We start from the raw sequence: 24,307 nt of genomic DNA on the forward strand, positions 1-24,307 counted from the left end.
GCGCGTGCGCTCGCCAGACACAGAGAGAGACAAAGAGACAGAAAGCGAGAAATCACCCCCCAGGTGGGATGGTCACGCCGCAATCCCTTCTCCTCCATTCTCCTCTTGGGATCTTGGGCACGCATGCACACGCGCCCAGCGTGAAGCGTGAGTTTTAAGCCACCGGGTCCGGGATGTAAACAGCGGTCGACTATGTGGGAGTCCAGCAACATAGCCATTACGCTAACTGCTGGTTCCCAGGTTATAAAACTTCTGAAACAAACAAAAAATATATTTCCTTTTATTAGCCATGAAATAAAACATCTTTAAAGCTAAATTACACTATATTTATTACATGATACACAAATTCTAAGCCAGTTTCAGAAAAGACAAAGTTCACGTTTCAGTGTGTTCAGTAAGGAAACATCAAAAATAAATAAGGTCTTTTTTTCCTTCTACTCTATTCCTTAATTTTATGTTTTAACCTGATATACATTTTATAATACTAAAGTTACAGCTTTTTCTGAATTAGTGCTTTTTAAGATAATGATTACAAATATAACTAATTTGAGAGAAAAGGAAATAAACACTTTCACCTTCTGGTTTCTAGCTTATTATTTCCTTTGTCATTAAGATGATAATGATATAGAAATTAATGTTTGGGGTATAAATAGATGATACCATTTTAAGTTTCCATAATCTTGAGAAATAATTCAGTATTATACAATCAAAAAATTAAATTTTACAATATTATTAATTCAATACAATATTATCAATATTACAAATACACATATACACATCTTATAAAAATACATTAAAAACAAAAAATGAGAAAAATACTGTATCATTATTCCCCTGAAGGTGAGCTGTATTATGCAGAGACTTTGACTCCTTTATCATTATCAGGATATTCTTCCACATCAGAGGAGAACATTAATTCTGGGGAAGAAAATGAACAGATCATACTTAAAACAGCTTTCCAATACCTCAAAAAGAGTTGTATAGCTTTATTACAAAGTTCCTTAAAACACTTGGAACCAGCAGATGGCGTGATGGTTACATAACTGGACTCCAACATGGCTGACTATGGTTTGAGTTCCAGCCCCAGTGGCTTGAGACTCATGTCAGGAGCATGTCTGTGCACACCCAAAATCCCAAGGGGAGAATGGAGAAGGGATAGTGGAATGGCCATACCTGCTGGGGAGTGATTTCTTACTTTCTCTCTCTCTTTCTCTGTGTCTGCAGCAAGTACATGTGCCCTACAGCAAAAATCTCTTTAAAAAAAAAAAAATTGACGTACTATACAATAATAAAGGGGCCAGCAGGTAGTGTGGTGGTTGAGGCACTGGACTCCCACATGGCAGACTGTGATTTGAGTCCTGGACCTAGCAGCTTACTTTCTCACTTTCCCTATCTCTCGTCTCTCTCTGGTAAGCCCATGTGTTCTATAGCAAAAATAAGAAAAAAAAATAATAATTACATACACACACACACAATAGAAAGCCCTCAAATATAATTAAGAATTATTGACAATGAAATGGCCAGCTACATAAACAAAGAATGATTTATTTCAAATTAAGGAATACTTTCAGGCTGGCTCCATAGCCTAGTGATTAAGGGAGCCAGATTCCCATATGGTGACTGCATGGTTTAAATTCTGGCCCTGATGGCTTAAAACGTGTTCCAGGAGTGTGTGCATGCATGCCCAAAATCTCAATAGGATGGACAAATGAAGAAGGGATTGCAGCATTACCACATCCTACTGGGGTGCTTTCTCCTTCTCCCTCTCTCTCGTTCTCTCTGGCGACCACATGCACAAGCCAGGAAATTAAAAAATATTAAGAGGTTCTTTCATCAGAAGAATATTAACAGAAGCAAAAAGTAAAGACTTTATATTATATAAATTATTTGAAGGGTTCCAAGAGAAGAAATACTGAATATGCACAAGGACCACAGAAATTTCCAGACTCTAGCTCTCCTAGGCAACCTCTCCCTTTTCTTCTTGGCATTCTGTTATATGCTTTATTTTCACTCTTCTTGTATCATTTTATTCTAAATATGTCTTTGTTACTGGAATTATATAAGCTATACCCATTAAAAGATTTGTAAAATCATTATATAATATTTGAGGATATTCTTATACTATGTTTAATACCTTCACTGAGATCCATGCCGGGCCTATAAGACAAAAATAGCCAAGATAATCCAACCAGAAGAGCCACCACCAGATTCACCACAATCCACGGCTGGAGAATCTGTTGCTCAATTCCTTCTGCCCTAAAGATATAGACATAATCATTAGAAATGTCTTCATCTTGGTTTATATATCTACTTTGTGAATTTTAAAAGAAAAACCAATCATCTCATAGAGAAATAACGAGCATGAAATAAAATATAATTTTCCTATAAGATGTATCATATATAACTGGACAAGGGTTCAATGGTTTTTATCATTATCATCATCATCATCATCATAATGACATGACAGACTGATGATGATGTCATGGTCAGCTGTTGACCTGCAGACATTGGCTCTCCCCATTCTGCTCACTTTCTAACATCGCTTGGTTTCCTGAATCTACCCCAGTTACCCACTCCCATCACTGCTCTGGGCTATTAGGCTCCCTGATTAGAAATGAGAATACAAAGTCATTGCGTGATAATTTATTTTAAAATCACAATGTGAAGATCTAAAAAAGATTTCTGAAAAGACATCTCATTAGAAATTTAGGTATATGTAATAATAGTTATCCATTAACAAAAAGAGTAAGTATTTTCTTGCCATGTATTTCGAAACAAAAACAGGGCCTTCACTATTATTTACAGACAAAACCATGAAAAAAAGTGAAAGGATACAAAAATAAGTACTATTATTCTCACTGATATTACCATTAACAACTGTTCAGGTTATTGTGAATACTTACCAGAGGCTGCCATTAACAGAAGAGGGCGTGTAAAGGTGGATTCTGTCACTTGTCATTTGCTGACTCAGAGACAGTGTAAGAGCAGTAAAGTACACTGAGAGAAAGACAAATAAAATTACTAATAATTTTTAACCACTGGGCTTCTTTTAAATTTACAAATCACTTTAAGGTAAAATATAATCTGCACACTGGTAAATGACGGTAAATGAAATTCATTTGATTAATTAAATTAAGGTAGCCTTAATTTATTTCTGATGACCATGAAATCCTGCAAGAAAACTTTCCAAACCTAGAGAGGCATTCAAAGATTCAGTCCCAAGAAATACAAAGGACCCCAAATAGAATCAACCCAAGAAGATCTTCTCCAAGACACATTATAGCCAGATTGACCAAAACTGCAGACAAAGACGAGATACTAAGACTGGCAAGAGAAAAACGGCAAGTTATCAGCAGACCTCTCATCAGAAACAATGCAAGGAAAGAATGAGAAAATATATTCAAAGTGTTAAGGGAAAAGCAATTTCAACCAAGAATACTGTACCAGGCAAGATTATCCTTCATATGGGAAGAAAAGACAAGAATATTCTCAGATAAACAAAACCTGGAAGAATTTACCAGCACCAGACCAGATCTCCAAGAAGTTCTCAAGGGAGTGCTATGTCAGGAAAATTAAATGTAGTCACCCAGAAATAAGAGTTCGAAAACTAAGAAAATGGCCAAATTAATCATAGGGATAAATATGGAGTTGAATATTATATACCAGAATTTAATTGGGAAGATTAAACCACAATAGAAAATAGATTAAGTACATGAGACTGAACTGGTGAAACAGTATTTTATGACTTTTGACTAAAACACTGCTGATTTTCTCCTAGGCTTTGTTTTCCAGTTTTAAGGATTTTTGTCCTGTCTTGAGCTGTCAATAGATTCATATACCTACTATTTAACCTGTTTCCTGGCTTTAAGGTCTAAGCAAAGTTCCTTAGCATTTCTTTGATTTATTAAAGTTAAAACTGTTTTTCTTGAAATTACCAGCAGAATTTGCTATTGAAAGTAGTTAGATTATTCAAGAAAATATGGGAGAAAAAGGAATTGAAAACAATTGTAGATGCCAGAGATAGTGTGGGAGGAGGGTGGGAAAAGGCAGAGGGTCAGAAATAGGGATAATATATATATACACATACACACACACACACACACACACACACACACACATATACACATATACATATAAACTAGAAATGGAAAATTATTGACAATAACGTGCATGATTAAGCCACTATGCATTATATTCTGGATGGGAAATCACATTTTCTATGCTGTGATGATGCTTAGGGAATGAATGATGAATGTAAATGAATTAATTTTAAAAGTTTCTGGAAAAAAAAAAAAAAAGGAATGACTTGCTCAAGATCCTAGTTAGTTTTTATCAATCCCCACACGTAAAATTTATTCCATATTATCAGAAAGATATAAAACAATGTTTGTTACTAAAAGGTTATACCAGCTGAATCTTTTCCATGTCAAGCACAAAATACAAAAGCTAAAACTGGGTACTACAGAACAAGAAATTAAGCTTTAAAAAGCAATTTAGATTAACTTCTATTGAAAAATAATTCCATTGAAATTATACCTATCATATTTTAATTATAAATTCACTGAACATCTATGGGTAATGTTTCTAGGGAACAATAATGCAATATTAAACTTTAAAAAATTAATATTATATGGTTGGTTCTGAAGCCTGATGGTTAAAGCAGCCGGAACCCCCACGGCTGACTGTGCAGTTTGAGTTCTGGATCTGATGGCTTGAGAACATCCTGGGCACATATGCCTGCAGGCCCCAAATCCCAAAAGGTGGGAGAAATAAAGGAGAAGGGATTAGGACATGACCATTTCCTATGGGGGGGTAGGTTTCTCTTTTCCATCTCTCTCCCTCTGGCAAATGTATGTTCCCTCTAGTACTAAAAAATACAAATAAAATTCTATTTTTCCAGGTTCAAAATTATGGTATAACACAAATGTTACATAGTTATCAAATGCAACCATTTACTCACAGAAAGATGCTAAAGCTGTTGGATCCAGAGCAAAAAAATTCCGGATGGCTACTGATGTTTTGGCAAAGTCAATCCTAGAAAATACAAAAGTCTCTTGTCATACTCCACTTGTATACAACTAAACAAAACTTTACTCTCCTTACTATTGGTTTTTCCTTCTCTATGCTACCACATAATCTTGTCTGGTACTAAATTTTAAGTAGCTTTACTTAACACAGCTAAAGAGTATCTTATTTATGAAGAACACATAAGACATGTAACTATTTTAGGCAATATTCCTTTAGAATTAAAACATCCTGAAGACATAAATTAAACTTGATCTGCAAATTTTCACTAGCATCTATCTTTTTTTTAATGTTCTGCTTTCCTTTTTTTAAAAAATTTAACTTTATTTATCCATTTAAATTTGACCAGAGAAGAGAGAGAGAGAAAGGGAAATTGAGAAAGTAAGCCACCAGGTCCAGGACTCCAACCGTGGTTGGCCATGTGGGAGTCCAGCGTCTATAACCACCATGCCATTTGCTGGCCCCAGCATCTATCTCCTTCTATTAACTATATCATTAAGCTATAATTTGTTGTTTTTGCTTTTTTTCTAGTGAATTGTAGTCTCAAAAGGATATGTTGAAGGGACCAGCAGTTAGCGTAATGGCTATGTCGCTGGACTCCCACGTAGTCGACCGTGGTTCACATCCCAGACCCGGTGGCTTAAAACTCACGCCAGGCGCGTGTGCGTGTGTGCCCAAGATCCCGAGAGGAGAAGGGACTGCGGCATGGCCATCCCGCCTGGGGGATGATTTCTTGCTTTCTGTCTCTCTGTCTCTCTGTCTGTCTGGTGAGTGCACGTGCACCTCTCAAAAAAAAGGATATGTTGAACACCTAACCCCTGGTACCAGTGAATGTGACCTTATTTGGAAATAGGGTTTTTGGGTTTTTGCAAGTCTAATATAGTTAGGGTAAGGCCATTGGGATGAATCATTAAGATCCAGTGTGACTTGGGTCTTTATGAAAAGAGAGATAGAGACACACAGGAAGAACACCATGTGGTGACAGATGCATCTAACAGACAAAAAGTTCCTAAAATGTCAACAGTCACTAATTGTGGGGAGAAACGTGGAAGAGAGTTGTTCTCAGAGTCTTCAAAAAGAAGTTGGCCTTGGTGACACCTTGATTTCAGGCTGCTAGCCCCCAGAAATATGAGAAAATACATTTTTGTTGTCCTAACCAGTCAGTGTGTAGTACTTTGTTATCGCAGTCCTGGGAAGTGAATCCAGTGTCCAGAGTTTCACTTATACCTGAATTAGATAATTCAGAATTAGAAACATTTTTGCTTTTAGAGAGTTTTGCTATAGGGCATATACAGTCACTAGAGAGACAATAGACAGACAGAAAGCACCCTTTGGGGGAAACAGCCATGCCATAATCCCTTCTCTTCCATTCTCCTCTTATGATTTAGGGCACACGTGCACATGCACCTGTGGTGAATTTCAAGCCACCACGTCCAAGACTTGAATTGCAGTCAACCATGTGAGAGTCCTGTGCCTTAACCACTATGCCACCTGCTGGCCACCAGAATTTGAAATCTGAGTAGACTGTATTTAGATGAAATTTAAAGGTAGGAGTTGATGCTGGAATGGGTTAAGACTTTGTTCACAGTAATCCCATCCCTTACAACAAAAGAAGTAGATTTGCTTAAAAAAAAGCCAAGTCATATTAATATCCTATAGTTCTATTTGAAAACTGTCATAGTCAGTTATACCTTTCATTCAACATTTCCTCTTGAAGAGAAATTAGAGGGATCTGCAGTCTTACAGTCTTACCTGTCAAAGGCTGAAACTGTACTTAAAGCCAAAAGCAAGTAAAGAAGACACTGGAATGGATATGCTAAGGTCTTATATTGTTGCAGAAGGTTTGAGAGGTTAGACAGCTGATCTCCTGCTAGAACATATATTACAACAATATTCCACACTGCACAGCCAGCCAAGAAGCCATGAGAAAAGAGACCAATCATCCTAAACAGAAAAGGGTTTGATTATTATACATGAATTACTAAAGTAAAAAGCTAAAATATTTTCATCTCTCCACATACAAGAATAAAATTCCACATTTCATAAAAAATAAAAACAACCTTTTTCTTTTTTCCTTAGTTTTGCTATAGAGCATGTGCACTTGCCAGAAAAAGACACAGAGACAAACGGGAAAGTGAGAAGGCACCCCAGGGGGATGACCACACCACAATCCCCTCTCCTCCACTCTCCTCTTGGAATTTTGGGCACATACACATGCACCTGGCAAGATTTTTCAAGTCAGCAGGTCTGGGACTTGAACAATGCAGTTAGCCAAGTGGGGTCTTAACCTCCACACCAACTGGTTGACCCACAAAGTTTTTCTTTTTACTTATACTGATAGGCAGATCATTTAACTCTGATGGAATATTTAAAAAAGATATACTTACCCACCACTATTAAGTTGTCAATTTTGTTTATAGCCAAGACTTTTTTCTTAATTACAGAACCCACTTAACACCTGTTTCAAGAAAAGTCCAACAAAAGTAGTCACCTGAAAGCCCGGTGCACTGAAAGTGCCACATCTCTGGTAGTCCAGAAAGGCTTTATGTCCACTGACACATCAATGTTCTCTGTGGTCTTTATTAACTCTGCACGATCCGTGGCCTGGAATCGCCCTAAGAACACATAGCAGGATTACTAACAACTTTTTTTTTTTTATGATTCCAAAATTTAGTATTGAGAAGCCTCAGACTAAGACTGCAATTCTATGTTTTTTTATCTAAGAATTCTCCTGATTTAGTACATTTCAGAAAGCTCTTTTCTTTTGGTTGCTTAAGCACACTATTTTTTCATATTTAGGAAATGTAAATAATGTCAATATATTTTTCCTCTCAATCAAAAATCAATGTTAAAGTAACAGCTTTAGATATCAATTATTTTTAATGAATACAGCAATGAACTTTCAACTCAGAATAAAGCCTAGAAACCTTTAACATGACATGATCTCCAAAATTCCAATTTAAAGAATTTAGAAGTATTAAAATTTAAATGCTGGGGCTGACAGGTGGCATAGTGGTTAAGGGGTTGGACTCCCACATGGCAGGCCACAGTTTGAATCCCAGACCTGGTGGCTTGCTTTCTCTTTCTCTCTTTGTCTCTCTCTGGTGAGTGCACATGGCCTACAGTGAATATAAAAGTAATAAGTAATATTAAATAAATATTTCTTTAAAAAAAAGAATTTAAATACCTACACCATCCAGGTAAGTCAATATGTGAAAACTACCTTAAAGACTCCAGGATGAACAGTACGGCTTTCTGTGATGACAGAAAAGAAATGGGTTGTTCATAAACTTTAAAAATATTCCCATAAAATGTTATCGTTTCAAATGTCAGCTCTGCAACACTGTGTGATCGGGGTCTTGTACTATAACTAGGAGGCTCCTTTTCCTATATCTAGCAATCTACAAATGGACCCCAGCAAGCAGGAAAAGTCCCATTTCAATGACTCTCACCAAACTGGACTCTCGTGTATTTTGGAGGATGAAAGACAGAGATGCAACCTAACTTCCTCTAAGAAAGGACAACTCCTAGGCAGACAACAAAACCAGTTACTGTAGCAGGGAAATATCTGTGCTAAGGGGAGCAAAAATAAAAATGAAAATTGAGTGATATTGCTTGAAAATAGAATAAATGAAAAGGCCACATGGTAAAGATTCTTGACTAGAAACCAAGAAATCCTGCTTCAAGTCTCAGTTCTACAGTAACCAACTGTGCTGCTGAATAAGTCAGTAAGCCTCTCTGACTTTCTCTTTGGTTAAGAACTTCAAGATCTCTTAAATGGGATCTTACAGAATCAGAATTATAAAACAATTAATACAGAACTTAAATTGCAAATTTGGTATTTTAGATGAGGTTCTTTAGATAGCATATCCATGGAAAGACTACCTGGTGATGGTCTTTGGGTAGGTTTGTCTCAAATAATGTAAGGATCCCCCCTAAACTCATATGTTAAAACCTTAATCTTCAGTGACACTCGATGTGAAGATATCTGGAATATGGGGCCATTGGGAGGTAATTAGATTTAGACAAGGTCAGAAGGGTAGTATTCTCACAATGAGATTAGTGTCCTTTCTAGATGAGGAAGAGAAAACCAGCTCTCACTTTGCCAAGTGAGGACACAGTGAAAAGGTGGCATCTGCAAATTCCAGGAAGAGGCCCTTGCAAAAAATACTGAACTGGCCTGCTCCTTGTCTTGGACTTCCCAGCTTCTAGAACAGTTAGAAATAAATGTCTATTGATTAAGCCACTAGTATGATATTTCCTTATGGCATCCCAAGCAAAGATACACCGCAAACCCAGACTTACAAATAGTACGTGCTATAAAATGTTGGAATTATTTTAAAAAGAATATATAGTTATAATGTTATATTTCTTATTTAATAGGGTTATGTATTTTCTTTTATTTTTTTTTGGAGAGGTTTTTTTTGCTATAGGGCACGTGCGCTCGCCAGACAGAGACAGAGAGAGACAGAAAGTGAGAAATCACCCCCCATGGGGGATGGCCACACCACAATCCCTTTTCCTCCATTCTCTTCTCGGGATCTTGGGCACACATGCACACGCACCCAGTGTGAGTTTTAAGCCACTGGGTCCGGGACGCGAACCACGGTCGACTTCGTGGGAGTCCAGCGACATAGCCATTATGCTAACTGCTGGTCCCTGGGTCATGTATTTTCTCTCTATTTTTTAAAAGTTTTTGCTATAGGGTAGTGAGTACTCACAGAGAGGGATAAAGAGAGAAAAAAAAATGAGAAATCACTCCCAAGGGGGAATGGCTACGCTTCAATCCCTTGTGTTCTAGTCTCCTCTTGGGATTTTTGGGCACGCATGCACACATGCCCTGCATGATTTTCCAGCAATGGATCCAGGACCAGAATTGTGCAGTCGGCCATTTCGGTACCAGCGCTTTTAATCTTCATGCCAATGGCTGGCCCCTTCTCTCATTTATTTGTAGAATGTGTAACATTACTTGCCCTACCACCAATTACAGAAAACTGGTAAAGTACGACGAAATATTAAAAAAGTAGAGATGGGATGAGATTTTTTAAAATTTCTCATAAGCTCAGAAATAACTAGCATAAATACTTTGGCGTATTTCCTTCTAATCTTTTGTCCTATGCATTTTTTTTGAGTTGAGATCGAATTGCACATATGTATATATGTTCATTTTTCATTAGAATCCTTTCATGAAATTAAAAATTCTCCCTAAATATACATTATTTAATGGTGCAGAATTATTGTATTATGTAGATAACCATACTTACTGAAATCATTTCTTTCTATTTTACATTTAGGCTATTTTCAGTGTTCATCCTCTTGAATAAAAATGTAATAAGTTTTATGTGCAACTTGTTTTTTCTTTTCCCAGTGTCTGAGGTAGGAAAACAAGGCTGCCCAGCTCCTGGCAGTCCCCACGATGACCCTCAAGGGCTGATCTTGGCCTCCAGTCTTGGCTGAGGAGAAAACGGAGCCCACACAGCCCATGGGGAAGAGGCCTTACATTTTTGTCTATGTTTTGGCTTATTTCCTTAATTCAGATTTCCAGGAGTGTAATTACCAGATCAAAGGATACCCCTGTGTAATTTCTAAAGCACTCATGTTCCAAAACAAAGAACTACTTACGGTTTTTTTCCACAAATACTTTCCCCACAGGCTGGCTGACGCCAGTGGGTGCCGTGAACACAGACTGCTGTTCTGGGCTACCTTGCTCATCAGTGAGTATGTCTTCATCTTCCACGCCTAGCTCGTTGGCATACTGTAACTCTGTTGGCTGGGTTTTCCTATAATCAGGGAGATGTAAGAAAAATGGGCAGTAATTGAATTTTTATAGACACACATAGGAACCACTTATGGACATAATAAGAGCCCCGAACTTGGAGTCAAGAAATCTGGTTTTTACTAAAATAGATTGTTATCAGCTACTATATGCAGCAAACTGTCTATGTCTGTGAGCCTCAGTTTTCTCATATGGAAAAGGAAGTAACTGAACTATTGATAGATCTGCGAAGTTCTTTCCAGACTCAAATCATCAGTGAGTATGTCTTCATCTTCCACGCCTAGCTCGTTGGCATACTGTAACTCTGTTGGCTGGGTTTTCCTATAATCAGGGAGATGTAAGAAAAATGGGCAGTAATTGAATTTTTATAGACACACATAAGGAACCACTTATGGACATAATAAGAGCCCCGAACTTGGAGTCAAGAAATCTGGTTTTTACTAAAATAGATTGTTATCAGCTACTATATGCAGCAAACTGTCTATTTCTGTGAGCCTCAGTTTTCTCATATGGAAAAGGAAGTAACTGAACTATTGATAGATCTGCGAAGTTCTTTCCAGACTCAAAATTACATGATTCTATATACACAGTAACCACTATTTGTAGTTCACTTTCAAATACAAAAAAACAGTATTATATTCCTTCCAGTATATTTTTTTAAGTATGTCATTCCATTTTATCAAGACTGAATTTTTAATACTGTTTTTTTTACTCATTGCTGAAATAATCATAATTTGAATTCTGTTAACATGAAAGAATAAATTACGATAAACTATTTTATTATCTTCAATTATTTAAAAAATGTTTTCATAGGGTGCATGTACTTGCTGGAGACAAAAGTGAGGAAGCATCCCCGAGGAGAGATGGCCACACCACAATTCCTTCTCCACTCTCCCCTCAGGGTTTTGGGCACACATGCCCAATGTGTTTTTCAAGCCACTGAGTCTGGGACTCAAACTGTGCAGCTGGCTGGGATACAGCCACCTAACCACCATGCCGCTAGCTAGCCCACCTTTAAATTTTAATATTTAATATCTAAATTTATTATCTAATATTTTTGGCTCTGTATAAAATTTTAATTTATGTTCATCTTTTTAAAAGATGGCTCCTTAGATTTTTTTTAGTGTACTATTTAAAATATTAAGTGTTTTTTTTTTGTTGTCTTTTTTTTTCTTTTGAGAGGTTTTTGCTATAGGGCATGTGCATGCGCCAGAAAGACAGAGACAGACACAGAAAGCGAGAAATCACTCCCCAGGGTGAATGGCCATGCCGCAATCCCTAGTCTTCCATTTTCCTCTCAGGATCTTGGGCACACATGAGCATGCGTCCAGGATGAGTTTAAGTCACTGGGTCCAGGACTCGAACCACAGTTGACTACATGGAAGTACAGCGACATAGCAATTAAGCCAACTGCTGGTCCCTTAAGTTTTTCTTTCTTCAGTGGTGCAGTCTTTCAAATTTATCATTTGATTGGTTTAACTTATGTTTTATAATATTGCCTATGCTAGAGATATGCAGATGTGTGTATTTAATAGTATTTATTTTTAAATAAATATTTAATTTTATTTATTCATTCATTTATTTGACCAGAGAGAAACACGCACAAAGAGAAAAAGTGAGGAAGCAAGCCACCAGGTCTGGGACTCAAACTGTGGTTGACCATGTGGGAATGTCCAGTGCCTCAACCACCATGCCACATGCTGGCACCAATAGGAAGTATTTAGTCAGAAGCTGTTTGGGCACTCCAAATGAAGCATCGGAATAACCCCGAATAACACGTAGAAGGCTGGATGATGGCACGGGAATGAAACATAAGGCTCTATGTGGCTGACCCATGTGGGAAGGTTCAGGTTCATGTCTGGAGACCTCTCTGAGCACAACAGGCACATGTATGGCCTACAATCTGGGAACTGGTTGAGGATGGAAGTGGATTGTGACATCAAGACCCTGTCAGGGGTGCTAGCTTTCTGTCTTGCTTTTTCTCAAGATCGTAGAATACATAAACTTTTTAAATCTATATGAATATTTCGAAGAAGAAATAAATTCTTACTTTTTCTTCCTTCGAGGTTTTAGAACAACTGCCTCCTCAGTTGGTCCCCCATCAATACCATTTTCATTTCGTAATATGGAAGAGCTAGACGTCTTCTTTTGGGTGAAAGAAGTCTCCAATTCTGAAAACAAAGTAAGCTTTCAAATGACTATAAGATAAGAAGTAATGTATAAGACTTTTTAAGACAAGAAAATTTCAGTGGTCAGCAGGTAGCGTGGTAGCTAAGGTGCTAGATCTCACATGGCCAACTGTGCGACCCTGTGACTTGAAAAATATGCTGGACACATGTTTGCATTGGTCCAAAATCCTAAGAGGAGAACAAAGGAGAAGGGACTGTGGTATGGCCATTCCCTCTGGAGGATGGTGCTTTCCCACTTTCCCTCCTTCCCTCTTTCCAGTGAGTGAACGCTCTCTATGACGTAAATACATACGCTACTTTAAAAAGACGAGAAAACTTCTAGAATTTTAAATGGGTCAAAATATTTTTTATCATCTTAAGAATTTTTACTTTTAAAGATTTTATAATTCTAGTGTCTCTACATAAAATTTGAAATTACAATGCCAAACAATATAGAAAAAGGTTAAATAATCCAAAATGCAGGGTGTGTTGGAAATTCCAAAGATGACTTCCAGGTTCAGTGATTCACTTGGAGTCACAGAACTCAGAAGTCATTATACTCACAGTTGTCGTTTATTCTAGCAAAAGGACAGAAAGTAAAACCAGCAAAAGAAAAAGTGCATGGAACAAAGTGCAGAACAAACCAGGTACAGGCTTCATAGTCCTTTATCAGTGGAGTTGAAAAGGATGCACAATGTCTCTAGTAATGAGTTGTGACGATACATGTGAACATTGTCTACTAAAACTCATTAGACTCAGCTCCCAAAGTTTTTGTTTTTGTTTAATTTCCAGAGGGCATATACATGCACCAAAAAGACAGAGGAAAAAAAATAAAGAGAAGCACTCCCCAATGGCTCCTAAGTAGTTGTGCCACAATCCCATTCCCTTCATTTCTACAACTCCTCAATATTTTGAGTATACACACACACACACACACACACACACACACGTCCAGCAAGTTTCTCAAGGTGCCAGGGTCAGGATTCAAATTATGCAGTTGGTCATTTGGGATCTGGCTCTCTAACTATTAGGTCATCAGGAAAGTTATGACATATTTCTGTTTTTCTATTTAAAAATGAGTTATGACTTTCCTGACAACCCAATACTCGGGCTAACCCAGTGATGTCTAGTCTTATAAATAATGTTGCAGTTAACATCTTTTAATTACTGTAGGTACTGTACTTACTTCAATTCCTAGAAATCTAGACAGGCTCTATCAATTTATCTTCTTTCCAGCAGAAAGTACCCACTTCCCATCAACACTGGATTTTGTAATTTGAATAAAGTATTGACAATTTGATAGGCCAAAAAAATGGGTATAGTATTTTGTTTACCTTGTGACTAGGGCCTGACACACAGACAGACTCAATAAATATTGGCTGTTGTTTCCTAATGTTATTATTAATACAGATCTACCATTTCCCCATAACCCAAAATATCCATTTCATCATTATTAAATTCTTCTATGCACTGAGATCAGAACTTTGTTTCAGTCCCAAATTTGTACCTCTGCTCTCATAGTCAAAAATGGTCAAAAGAGGTACATAAAATGTTCTCTTTTTTTTGGAGAGGTTTTTGCTATAGGGTGCGTGCACTCGCCAGAAAGACAGAGACAGACAGAGAGACAAAAGGCGAAAAATCCCCCCCCCAGGGGGCATGGCCACACCACAATCCCTTCTCCTCCATTCTCCTCTCGGGATCTTGGGCACGCACGCACACGCGCCCGGCATGAGTTTAAGCCACCAGGTCCAGGACTCGAATCATGGTCGGCTACATGGAAGTTCAGCGACAGCCATTACACTAACTGCTGGTCCCTAAAACGTTCTTGACTTAAGCCATTTGAGTTACTCTAGTGGTAAACACTTTAAGCAAGAAAGGAAGAACCAACTATAGGAAATGAATAGGGGGAGAATGGGAGCAGACAGGTTTTAATCACAGCCCCCTAATCACAATCGCTATCACACCCTAACCTCGATTTCCTCACATACCAAGAGATGGCCTCTTCTTCTTCTGTCTCCTTTGAACAGGTGCCTCCTTAAGTTCCTCAGTGAGTGGCTCACTGCCCTCAGATGGCCTATCAACAGCAGGCTCTGCAAGGTCTTCTGAAGGGCTAGCTACAGAAAAGCAGAAAAACATGGGAAAACTTGAGCAGAGATCACAGATATATGAAACAATGGGAAAAAAGATAACTAAATGTTCCCCTTCTCTTTCAGAACTAATTGTGCCCTAAATCTTTATTTTCTTCCTTCTCTCTTGTAGCTTTAGGCTGAGAAAATAAATGAACTAGGAAGGCTGAGAAAGGAAAAAAGGGAAGGGACCAGAAAGAAGAGCACAAGAGGAAGAGTTTGAGAACTGCTTCAGAACATTTACCACTTTCTAGAAGGTAAAAAAACAAACAAAACAAAACAAAAAAAACAGGAAAAATCAACACAATAGAGAACTCTTGTCTCTTGCCTTAAGAATTTATTTGCCTCTATGAAGTTTAGTCCTTCATTAATACATTAACACATTTATTTATTATAGAAAACTGAAGTTAATCCATAATTTATAAATCTCTTCATTTGATCATTCATTTCAACTTCTTCTCTCATTGTATCTTCCAATAAATTTTGGCAGATTTGAAATTTGACTGCATTCCTTTACCTGTCTTCTTCACAAAAGAAGAAATAAAAGTATATTCATAAACAAAAAGATGCTTAACCTCACTAGTACTTACAGAAAACTAAAACAAGCTACTTTTCATCTGTTAAGCTAACAAAACATTTTAAAAATCGATACTGTCCAATATCGTGAAGGATTTAGAGAGGACAACACTATCAAACTGTATTAGAGGGAAGAAAATAACCAAGCTTCCTCAAAGGCAACTGCTCAGTCACAGAAACTGTTTAGGTTTATGAGAGGCTATTAGAGTGAAGTTAAAAGCTGGAGACCAGTAGGTGGCGTGGTGGTTAAGGTACTAGACTCCCACATGGCTGACCATGGTTTGAGTCCCAGACCCAATGGCTTGCTTTCTGTCTCTCTCCATCCCTCTGGTGAGTGTATGTGCCCTGTAGCAAATTTAAAAAAATAACAATGATAAATAAAATTAAATAAATATATTATTTTTTAAAACAAGAGTGAAGTTAAAGGAAAATTAAAGACGGCTTTGGGAAAAAAAAGAAAAGATGGCTTTGAGTTTTTCAAACCTGAGTGCTGGGAAAATGGTGAATTTCACTAATAAAAATTATAGGTGAGAAGTAAAAATTGATTTATTGTTGAAGGTGATGATGGATTCTGGATGTGCTAAGTTTGAGTCACTGACACAACATCCAGGATTACTAGTAGGTAAACAGAACAAAAAGGAGTTAACAGAATCTGCTTATTATTGGAGCTTTCATACAGGATAATGTGGCCCTGCCTTCAGACTAACGCTCTAGTGTGGAGGTTCTCTGACAGAAATGATGCATCTCTAAGCCCAGTAATCTGTTGAAGGGTCTGGGACCAATCACATCTTAAAACAATGTATGTTGTCTAGGGATAAAAGATGTCACAGAGCCCAAGGACATTATAAATTAAGAGCTCAAGTGGCACAACCCTTTATTCCATGTATGCTTCCAGATATTCCTCAAACCACCTACAATCTTCTCTCTCTCTACCATTGGAAATTCCACTTTAAAAAAATTTGTTTTCATATTGAAAATTTATTTATTTACATTCATTCACTGTACATCATTATAGCATACAAAGTGAGATTTTCCATCCAGAGTACACTGTATACTGGCTCACTAGTCTTAATTCTGTCCTTACCAGAACAGTAACTTGGGGTTGCTGGGGTCTTACCTCTCCCTGATCTATGATGTTTGTTATGAGTCAGGTCCTGGGAAAATATAATCCCACACAACAAAGAACAACTTCTTACCTAGTGTGTTTTTTCCTTTGAGTTTCTTTTTCTTAGGACGACTAAGTGGAATATCATCTACAAAACATACAAAACAAAAAGACCATCAACAGAAAAGTTTGAAGTTCAATGCAGAGAATGATCAGAACAAAGCTATTACTAGGGAAGACTATTTCCACCCTTGCCTGGCTGTAGCCAACTTCTACGCTTTAGAAAAAGGTGGCCAAGAGCTGATGACGTCAGAGAGCCCAGAGTAGTACCCGTAGTGCACTGCTGGTCAGCAATGAGACTGTGATACAGAAAGTGAGCTCAGTAAATATTCATCTGATCCCCTATATTTCCCACTTTCTGTGATAGGTTCTGAGCATCAAGCTGTGTGATCCATGTCATGTGGGGGCCTAAACATCCAAAAGAGCTAATAAGTAACCCTCCAGTCTTCTCTCTTGCTGTGGCAATTGAGGAGGTTTTATGTTAAGATGACCGAACAACAGACTAAAAGCAGCCTGGAGGGAGCACTCCATCCTTAGTGAAGAAGTAGTGAAAAGCAACTGCCTTAAATTATTGACACACTGGATTTTGCATTAATTAGAAATAATCTTGTGGGGCCAGCAGGTGCCAAAGTGGTTAAAGTCCTGGATCCAACATGGCTAACAGTACAGTTCGAGTCCTGGACGTGCCAGGCACATGTGCGTGCGTGCCCAGAATGCCAAGGAGAATAGAGGAAAAGGGACTGCAGCATTGCCATCTTCCTTGGTGGGTGATTTCTCACTTTCTCTCTCTGGTTAATGCACACACCATATAGTGAAAAAAAAAAAAAAAGAACCTTGTATGATATTGTGAAATACAAACACTATGTGAGATTTTGGGGTTGTGAGCACAGCATTACTTTGCCTATGCTGACTAAACAACAAAAGGGAAGGTGCAATCCAACAGTTATGTTCTGGGTGACTCCATTCTGGGATGAAGTGTACTTACAAAGGATTTTATAGCGGGAAAGTCATAATTATTAGCAATCAAGGGAGATTACTATGACAAGACAATTACATTGGGTCATCAGAAAAGTCATGATGCATTTTTGCACAGAAAAACGTCATGGGATCAACAGAATGGTTACACGCTAGACTCCCACATGGTCAACCGTGGTGTGAGTCCCAGATCCAGCAGCTTGAAACTCATGCCAGGTATGTATGCATGCATGCCCAGAATCCCAAGAGATTAGAGCAGAAGGGACTGCAGTATGGCCATCTCCTATTGGGGGTGATTTCTTGCTTTTTGTCTATCTGTCTCTCTCATCTCTCCAGCAAGCACATACTCCTTAAAGCAAAAATCTCTCTTAAAAAAGAAAAACCTGTCATGACTTTTCTAACAGCTCAATAGTATATAAATTATACCATTCAGATTCAATTTTAAGAAAAATAAACAAAGGAATCAAATTAACTTTCGAACACCAAATACTAGAAATTTTTTACTTTAGGGGCCAACAGATGATGTGGAGGTTAAGGTGGCTAGATCTCACATGGCTAACTTTTTGAGTCAAGTCCTGGAAGCAGCTCAAAAATTACACCAGGTGGATATGCGTGCATGCCCAGAATACCAGAGGAGAAGGGACTGTAACAAGGCCATTTTCCCTGAGGGATGACTTCTCATCCTCACCTCCCATAATCTCTCTCTAGCAAGTGAATGCAGCCTTTAGGAAAAATTAATACACACACACACACACACACACATACAGAGTAAGCTAACTTACCTTGAATGTCACTTCACATGATACCAATCAAATTTAGTGAATAGGACAAAGACAAAAAAAGAAACTATTAATTAGAAATATGTTATATTGTCAGACTGAAAACTGACATAAATCATTACAAATTTTAAAATAAAATTAGCTTCCATACAATGTCAGTTAGTTTCAAAAATAGCTACTAAGTTTAAAAACTAGCTTATTATTTGTAGGTAATAAGCTGTTTAACAATACTGCTAATAAAATAACCCCAATATTTTCTGAACCTAGGTTTATATATCCCCTACTGTCTATTAATAAAGTAGATTAAGCAGGTTAAGAACTCTTTTGTCACAGATTAAAATCAGCTTAAACTCTAAAGAAACTATTCTAGCAAACAAAAGAGGATCAGAATTCTGATAAACAAGACACTAAAATATTCAGATAGATCTATTATCTCACCATGTTGACATTCACCCCTTTTAAATAAAACATTTAATTATGTAACTGTTGTCCTCAAGATTCCAAGATTTTTCACATTTCTAATTTTAGAAAGCCTTTTCCTAAAATTATTAGAAAGTCTTTTCTAAATCATTACAATTTTGTAATGGTACTATCAATTTTATACTCCATTCATTTTCACTTTTAAACTTAATAATGAAATTGCTGTTCATTATTTTTTACCTTGGCACAGGTGGAAGGGCACGTGGAGGACGCTGAAGGGAGAGAAAAGAGAAGAAAACTTCTTGTAAATAAAAGAGTATCTTTGAGGTAGGTGAGAGGGTCTCAGGAAAAAAAGCATTTAACAGACACAGGAATACATGTAGACAGGGCAAATTAGTTGTGGAACAGCATACTACAATAAAGTGAAAAAAGAGATGTTGTGAGTCCTATATATCTGTATGTGCAAAACATATATCTAAAAAAAAAAAAGAAAAACAAGTATAACAAAGATGGAAGGTAATCATTATAATGTGGTGGCCTTGGTTGAAAACAATGAATTTGATTATTGCACACTGCATATGTGCTTTGAAAAATCCATATTGTATCCCATAAAGATGCATAACAGTTAAATGTAAATAAGAAATTTTTTTAAAAATTAAAAATAAAATAAATAATAAAGGAGCATCTTTACCAGAGCATCTTTACTTTAAGTATCTCAAATACCACAAAGTTATCTAGTCTCTTAAAAGCCTGTTGTTCAAACATGACAGGAAAATATAATTTGAAGACTACTCTCTTCAAATCTTTTTATAACCTGTTCACCAGTGAAACTTGAGAGATTCTGACAGGAATCAGATGGATGATTTTAAATGTGTTCCACCATTTCCAATTTTCATGGAATTCCTTCCTTCTTACATTCCCTACTATGTTCAGGATAAGCCCTGTTCTGAGCGTAAGAGATATACTAACAAAATAGAGAAATCCAAGCTTTGATGAACTAAGTTCATTCCAAGTATTAGGAGATGTGAAAAGTACATATAATATGTATTATATATAAAATATATCTATGTATACATAAAAATAAGTGTATACATATTTATATACAGTATATGAGAGGAGTTCAAAAAGTTCATGGGAAATATAAAGTACAAGTTTATTTTGGAGCAAAAAAATCTTGAAATCCATGCAGTTTTTTTGTGAAATGCATTTTCTATGAACTTTTTGGAGACCCCTTCCGATATGACAACAAATGGGAAAGGATGAGAAGTGCTATTTTGTTAAAGAAACTGAGAATTTTGAGCTGAGTCCTGAGTGAAAAGGAGACAAAATTTCAGGCAGTGGGGAGTAAAGGCCCATGCTTTCAGGGGAGACTGTGAAGGACAGCAAAGCTGCAGCACAGATAACCAAAGTAAGACTGCAGGAGCCAGGTTAACTAGCACCTTGCAGACAAGGGATGGAGTATGGATTTTTCTCTTAATTCAATGGAAGCCAATGGACGTTTTACCCCACATAGTAACATTCTTGTTTAAAAAAAAAAAAAAATCACTCTGGGGCCAAGCAGTTAGCGTAATGGCTATGTCGCTGGACTCCCACCTAGTCGACCACGGTTCGGGTCCCAGACCTGGTGGCTTAAACTCACGCCAGGAGCCTGTGCGTGCATGCCCAAGATCCCAAGAAGAGAATGGAGAAGGGATTGTGGTGTGGCCATCCCCCCCTGGGGGGTGATTTCTCGCTTTCTGTCTCTCTGTCTCTCTCTGGCGAGTGCACGCGCCCTATAGCAAAAACCTCTCCAAAAAAAAAAAAATCACTCTGAATATGACATAAAGAATGGATTTGGGAGCAGAAAAAGTGTGTGCGTGGGGTCTTACAAATGCTGCTTCACATTAATAAAAGAAAAGTCGTGCTTGTAGTTCAGAGAACATTAGTTAGGAAACAGTATGGAATCTTTCAAAATAAAACACTAAACAGAAATGCCTAGAAGTCAATTTAAGGTTCCAACTTTTGCTGCTTGCACAGGACACTAAGTCCAAAAGGCTATATTTTAGACACTCTTGAAGTCTGTTCCACTTAGCCATCCATTCGTTCAAACTGTGGATTAATACAGACGCTACGAGATTAAGACAAGGCAGATGGTCTTAATCCTACCCCGTGGTCAAATTGAAACAGAAAAGGAACGGTGTTCACGTGAAATCACTATTGTTCTAAAGATGCTATTGTACAAAGCTTGTTCTATTCAAGCACCCAGCTCGACTAACTCCCAAATTCAAAAGTCCCGCAAATATGACGTTTCACCCATTCCGAAATCCAACGTCTAAATCCTCCGAGAGCAAGACGGCTCAACTAAAAACAAAAGTCCGAGTAGTTCAAAGGTGGCTCAGGCTCGCTTACCATCTGCTTCTTCCCCATGCTGTCTACAGTCGCCCAGCAGCCGCCAGGCCCTAGGCGCTGGGCGCCCCGCCCCGGCCGGCCAGTCGGCCGCGCGCGCAGGCGCAGGCGCATTGCGTCATCGGGCGGCGCCGCGCGCTGCAGGGCGCTCCAACCCGCAGGACCCAGGGCACCGGCCGAATTCAGGGGATGTGACTGTGGCGCGTTGGGACCTGACCTGACCTCTACAGGGTAGCGAATTTCGGAGTCAGGGCTGCAGTGCCCGGAAGCAGAGATCGTAGCGGGCGAGGGACTGCAATCTCGGTTTTCTCCCTGGCTTCGAAAGAGGCTGCGCTGATTTGTGTCAGGGGCGTGAAAGAAGCCCTAATTAAAAGTCTCCTCGGGAAAACCTGGTTTCCGGGCGGCTAAAAGCTCAAGGCTGTCTCCTCCCAGAGGAGTAGGTAGAGGGGGCCTGGCTGACTGCGCTGGAACCCGCCGGCCAGGGCGACGAAGTGAGGCGTCGTCGCGGGAACGCAGGCCCAGGCCGGGGAAACTTCTTGTCTTGCTCCTTGCAGGCTCCGGAATTCGGGTTCCGACCTCGCCTCCGCCCGATCCAGTCCTGTGAACGCCCTTGGGACGGGTGCGTGCCCCCTACGAGCAAGCTTCTCGTCCGGTCCCCAGCTCGTGGGTGCTGATCCGGTTGCAGGAGGAGCCGCTGCTTTGGGGCACCCCCACCCCTCTTGTGGGCGACGCGCCCTCCTGGCTCACCCGGTAGCCCTCTTGCTGAAGCCGGGAGTCGGCCCTCATAGTGTTCTCCCCATGGGTTCTCACGGTGCAACCGCCGCGGGCCCGAGCCCAAGCTTAAGCTTCCCGCGACAACACCGCCTCTGGAAACTGCGAGAGGCTGGGGCTCCGTGGCGCCTGGCGAGGACACCGCCCCCGGGCCAAGTGCCCGCCCGCCCCTGCTCCGCGGAGACCGGAGTTCCAAGGTGGCTGGGTTAGGGACGGACGCATTTACTCCTCATAGCCTGCGCGCGTTGGTTGAAATGGGCATTTTTGTCAAGCTCCTCATCCTCCGTTCTACAACTGTGTCTACAACTGTGTAAATCACTGTTGTAGAAAATTTTCCTCAAAGAGCTACAACATAAAATCTGAACTCACTTAAGTATTAAAAGCAATCTGATTTTTTTGTTTTTTTGGTTTGGGTTTGGTTTGGTTTGATTTGAAAATAAGCTATGTAAATTACAAATATTTTGAATCGTATACTCTTTCAGTTAAGAAAGTCTGTGCGTTTGGAGAAACAGAATGATGCCGAAGATGAACAGATACCAGGGCAGGGAAAGCAGCTGAAGTCTCAGATTTAGGGGAAGAAAGGACAACTCTCTGGAAAAACATTCCCATTTGTGGTTTCCTTACATAGAGGTCTCAAGGACTGATCCATTCCCCTATCCAAGATTGGGTACACACAAGTCAATACGGCTTTTAAGGAAGTTACTGAATGTTACAGCTCTGAGCAGAAAAACAATTACTTTCCTTGCAGCCTGATTTGTAAATGATAGAGCAGTGCAGTTTCTCTATTATTTGATGTTAGATACAAAATGTGTAGAGTATTAATCTTGCCATGTTAGCGAAATATGCACTTTTGTAAAAGACATCTTCATAACATGGACATTTCCTAAAGTTAATAGCTTCTGGAATTAATGCTGCTAATTTTACTTAGAAAAGCTCTTTTAATCTAAATCTTACAAAGACCACCTGACGTCTATGAAAGTTTCTAATATTCAGTGGCTTATTCAAATTCCTACCACTGCTTCATATGATGTAAAGGAAAACAATTTTTTTCCAAAGAGACAAATAGGTAACAACATAACCATACAGTGCATCTATTTTCAAATAAGATCAATTAATAAGCTCCAGCACTTTTTAAATTGCACACATTACAAGCACTCCTCATGGTAAAGTGAACTGGTAGGTCAGGGAGGAGCTTAAAGGCAGATGTCTTGTGGTATGTTGTGGCAGCATAGGGTATATATAGTTCAATAGATATCACATGACATCATATTAGAGTAATGTAATTCTATCTATAAAAAGCATACATTAGCTAAGTGCAAGAAAACAAGAAACAGCACAATAATACAAATCCAGCATAATTGTTTTTATTTATTCTGAATACTGCTATGGGTACACAATAAAGTACAAATTTATAAACAAAATATATAGTCTTGTGGTTGAATGCTTCATATAGTGAATATTAACAGACTGCAGGAAGGAGACAAAGACTGAGAAAGTGGATTTTAGAGATTCACACAGACTGAGAAAGGGAATTGCTGGTGCTAGAGAACTGGTCGTAAATCCAAGAGGTTGTTAAACAGGTAGGTCTTAAAAAGCTATGTAATGGGTTGAATACTGCTTTTACACTGCAGCTGCTATTCTAGTAATAGATCTCTGTAACAAGGTACAGTGTTAAAACTGTATCAAGACTCATCAGAGGAAATCCATGTTGCTGGTACCCACTGTGGCTCCTCCTGAGCCTTCTGTATGGCAGACAACAACTCGGCACATGCCTCTTGCAAGTTGTCATTCACGATTACACGATCAAAAAACTGCCCAAACTGAGTCTCCATTTTTTGGGCTAATTCCTGCATCTCTTGTAGGTCTTCATCCTTCAGTAGAAATAGAAAAATATGGATGACACAGATTTGATGAGACAAATAGAAACAATGCATGGTTTGTTAACCTGTCATTCAATTATGAAGCTCTTTATAACAAGCCAAAAAATATTGTATATTCTACGCTATAAAGATTGTTTAATCTTACCTAATGTCTTCCTGGTCAGTATTTTGCAAAATTTAATAATAGTTTACTTCCTTCAACTTACATGTATACTTAAAGGATTTTACTGTATTACCCAGACACTTGAAGCTCTCAAACTG

General features: G+C 38.6%; 2 protein-coding genes and 1 non-coding gene across 3 annotated transcripts in view; all 3 read right to left on the reverse strand.

The window, feature by feature from the left end:
* Nucleotides 1-304: 304 nt before the first annotated feature.
* On the reverse strand, nucleotides 305-21,495 carry TMEM237 (transmembrane protein 237). Its single transcript, XM_006153043.3, has 13 exons — nucleotides 21,399-21,495; nucleotides 19,251-19,282; nucleotides 18,594-18,604; nucleotides 16,868-16,924; nucleotides 14,958-15,083; nucleotides 12,852-12,972; nucleotides 10,648-10,805; nucleotides 7,517-7,640; nucleotides 6,778-6,969; nucleotides 4,961-5,034; nucleotides 2,904-2,997; nucleotides 2,135-2,256; nucleotides 305-918 (listed from the first exon to the last, which is right to left on the reverse strand). Exons 1-13 carry the CDS (start codon nucleotides 21,414-21,416, stop codon nucleotides 851-853), a joined length of 1,197 nt encoding a protein of 398 aa, XP_006153105.1. The 5' UTR covers nucleotides 21,417-21,495; the 3' UTR covers nucleotides 305-850.
* Nucleotides 10,391-10,521, reverse strand: LOC114008629 (small Cajal body-specific RNA 20). The gene has a single exon (XR_003550136.1).
* Nucleotides 21,496-23,766: 2,271 nt separating the features above from the next.
* Nucleotides 23,767-24,307, reverse strand: part of MPP4 (MAGUK p55 scaffold protein 4) — a 52,786-nt gene continuing 52,245 nt past the window's right edge. The window contains exon 21 of the mRNA XM_006153044.1: nucleotides 23,767-24,037. Within this exon, the coding sequence (XP_006153106.1) occupies nucleotides 23,849-24,037 (189 nt within the window). The 3' untranslated portion in view covers nucleotides 23,767-23,848. The remainder of the gene's footprint in view (nucleotides 24,038-24,307) is intronic.

The sequence above is a fragment of the Tupaia chinensis genome, unplaced genomic scaffold, assembly GCF_000334495.1.
Source record: "Tupaia chinensis unplaced genomic scaffold, TupChi_1.0 Scaffold000361_2, whole genome shotgun sequence".
NCBI lineage: Eukaryota > Metazoa > Chordata > Mammalia > Scandentia > Tupaiidae > Tupaia > Tupaia belangeri.

Bases quoted from the DNA above. Each gene is read 5' to 3' on its own strand.
- TMEM237 (XM_006153043.3), bottom strand. The intron at 6,970-7,516 runs GTGACTACTTTT...TTTTCTGTTTAG, and splicing joins TCAGTGCACCGGGCTTTCAG to GATGATTGGTCTCTTTTCTC. The intron at 919-2,134 runs GTATTAAACATA...TTTCTTCCCCAG, and splicing joins CGGCATGGATCTCAGTGAAG to AATTAATGTTCTCCTCTGAT.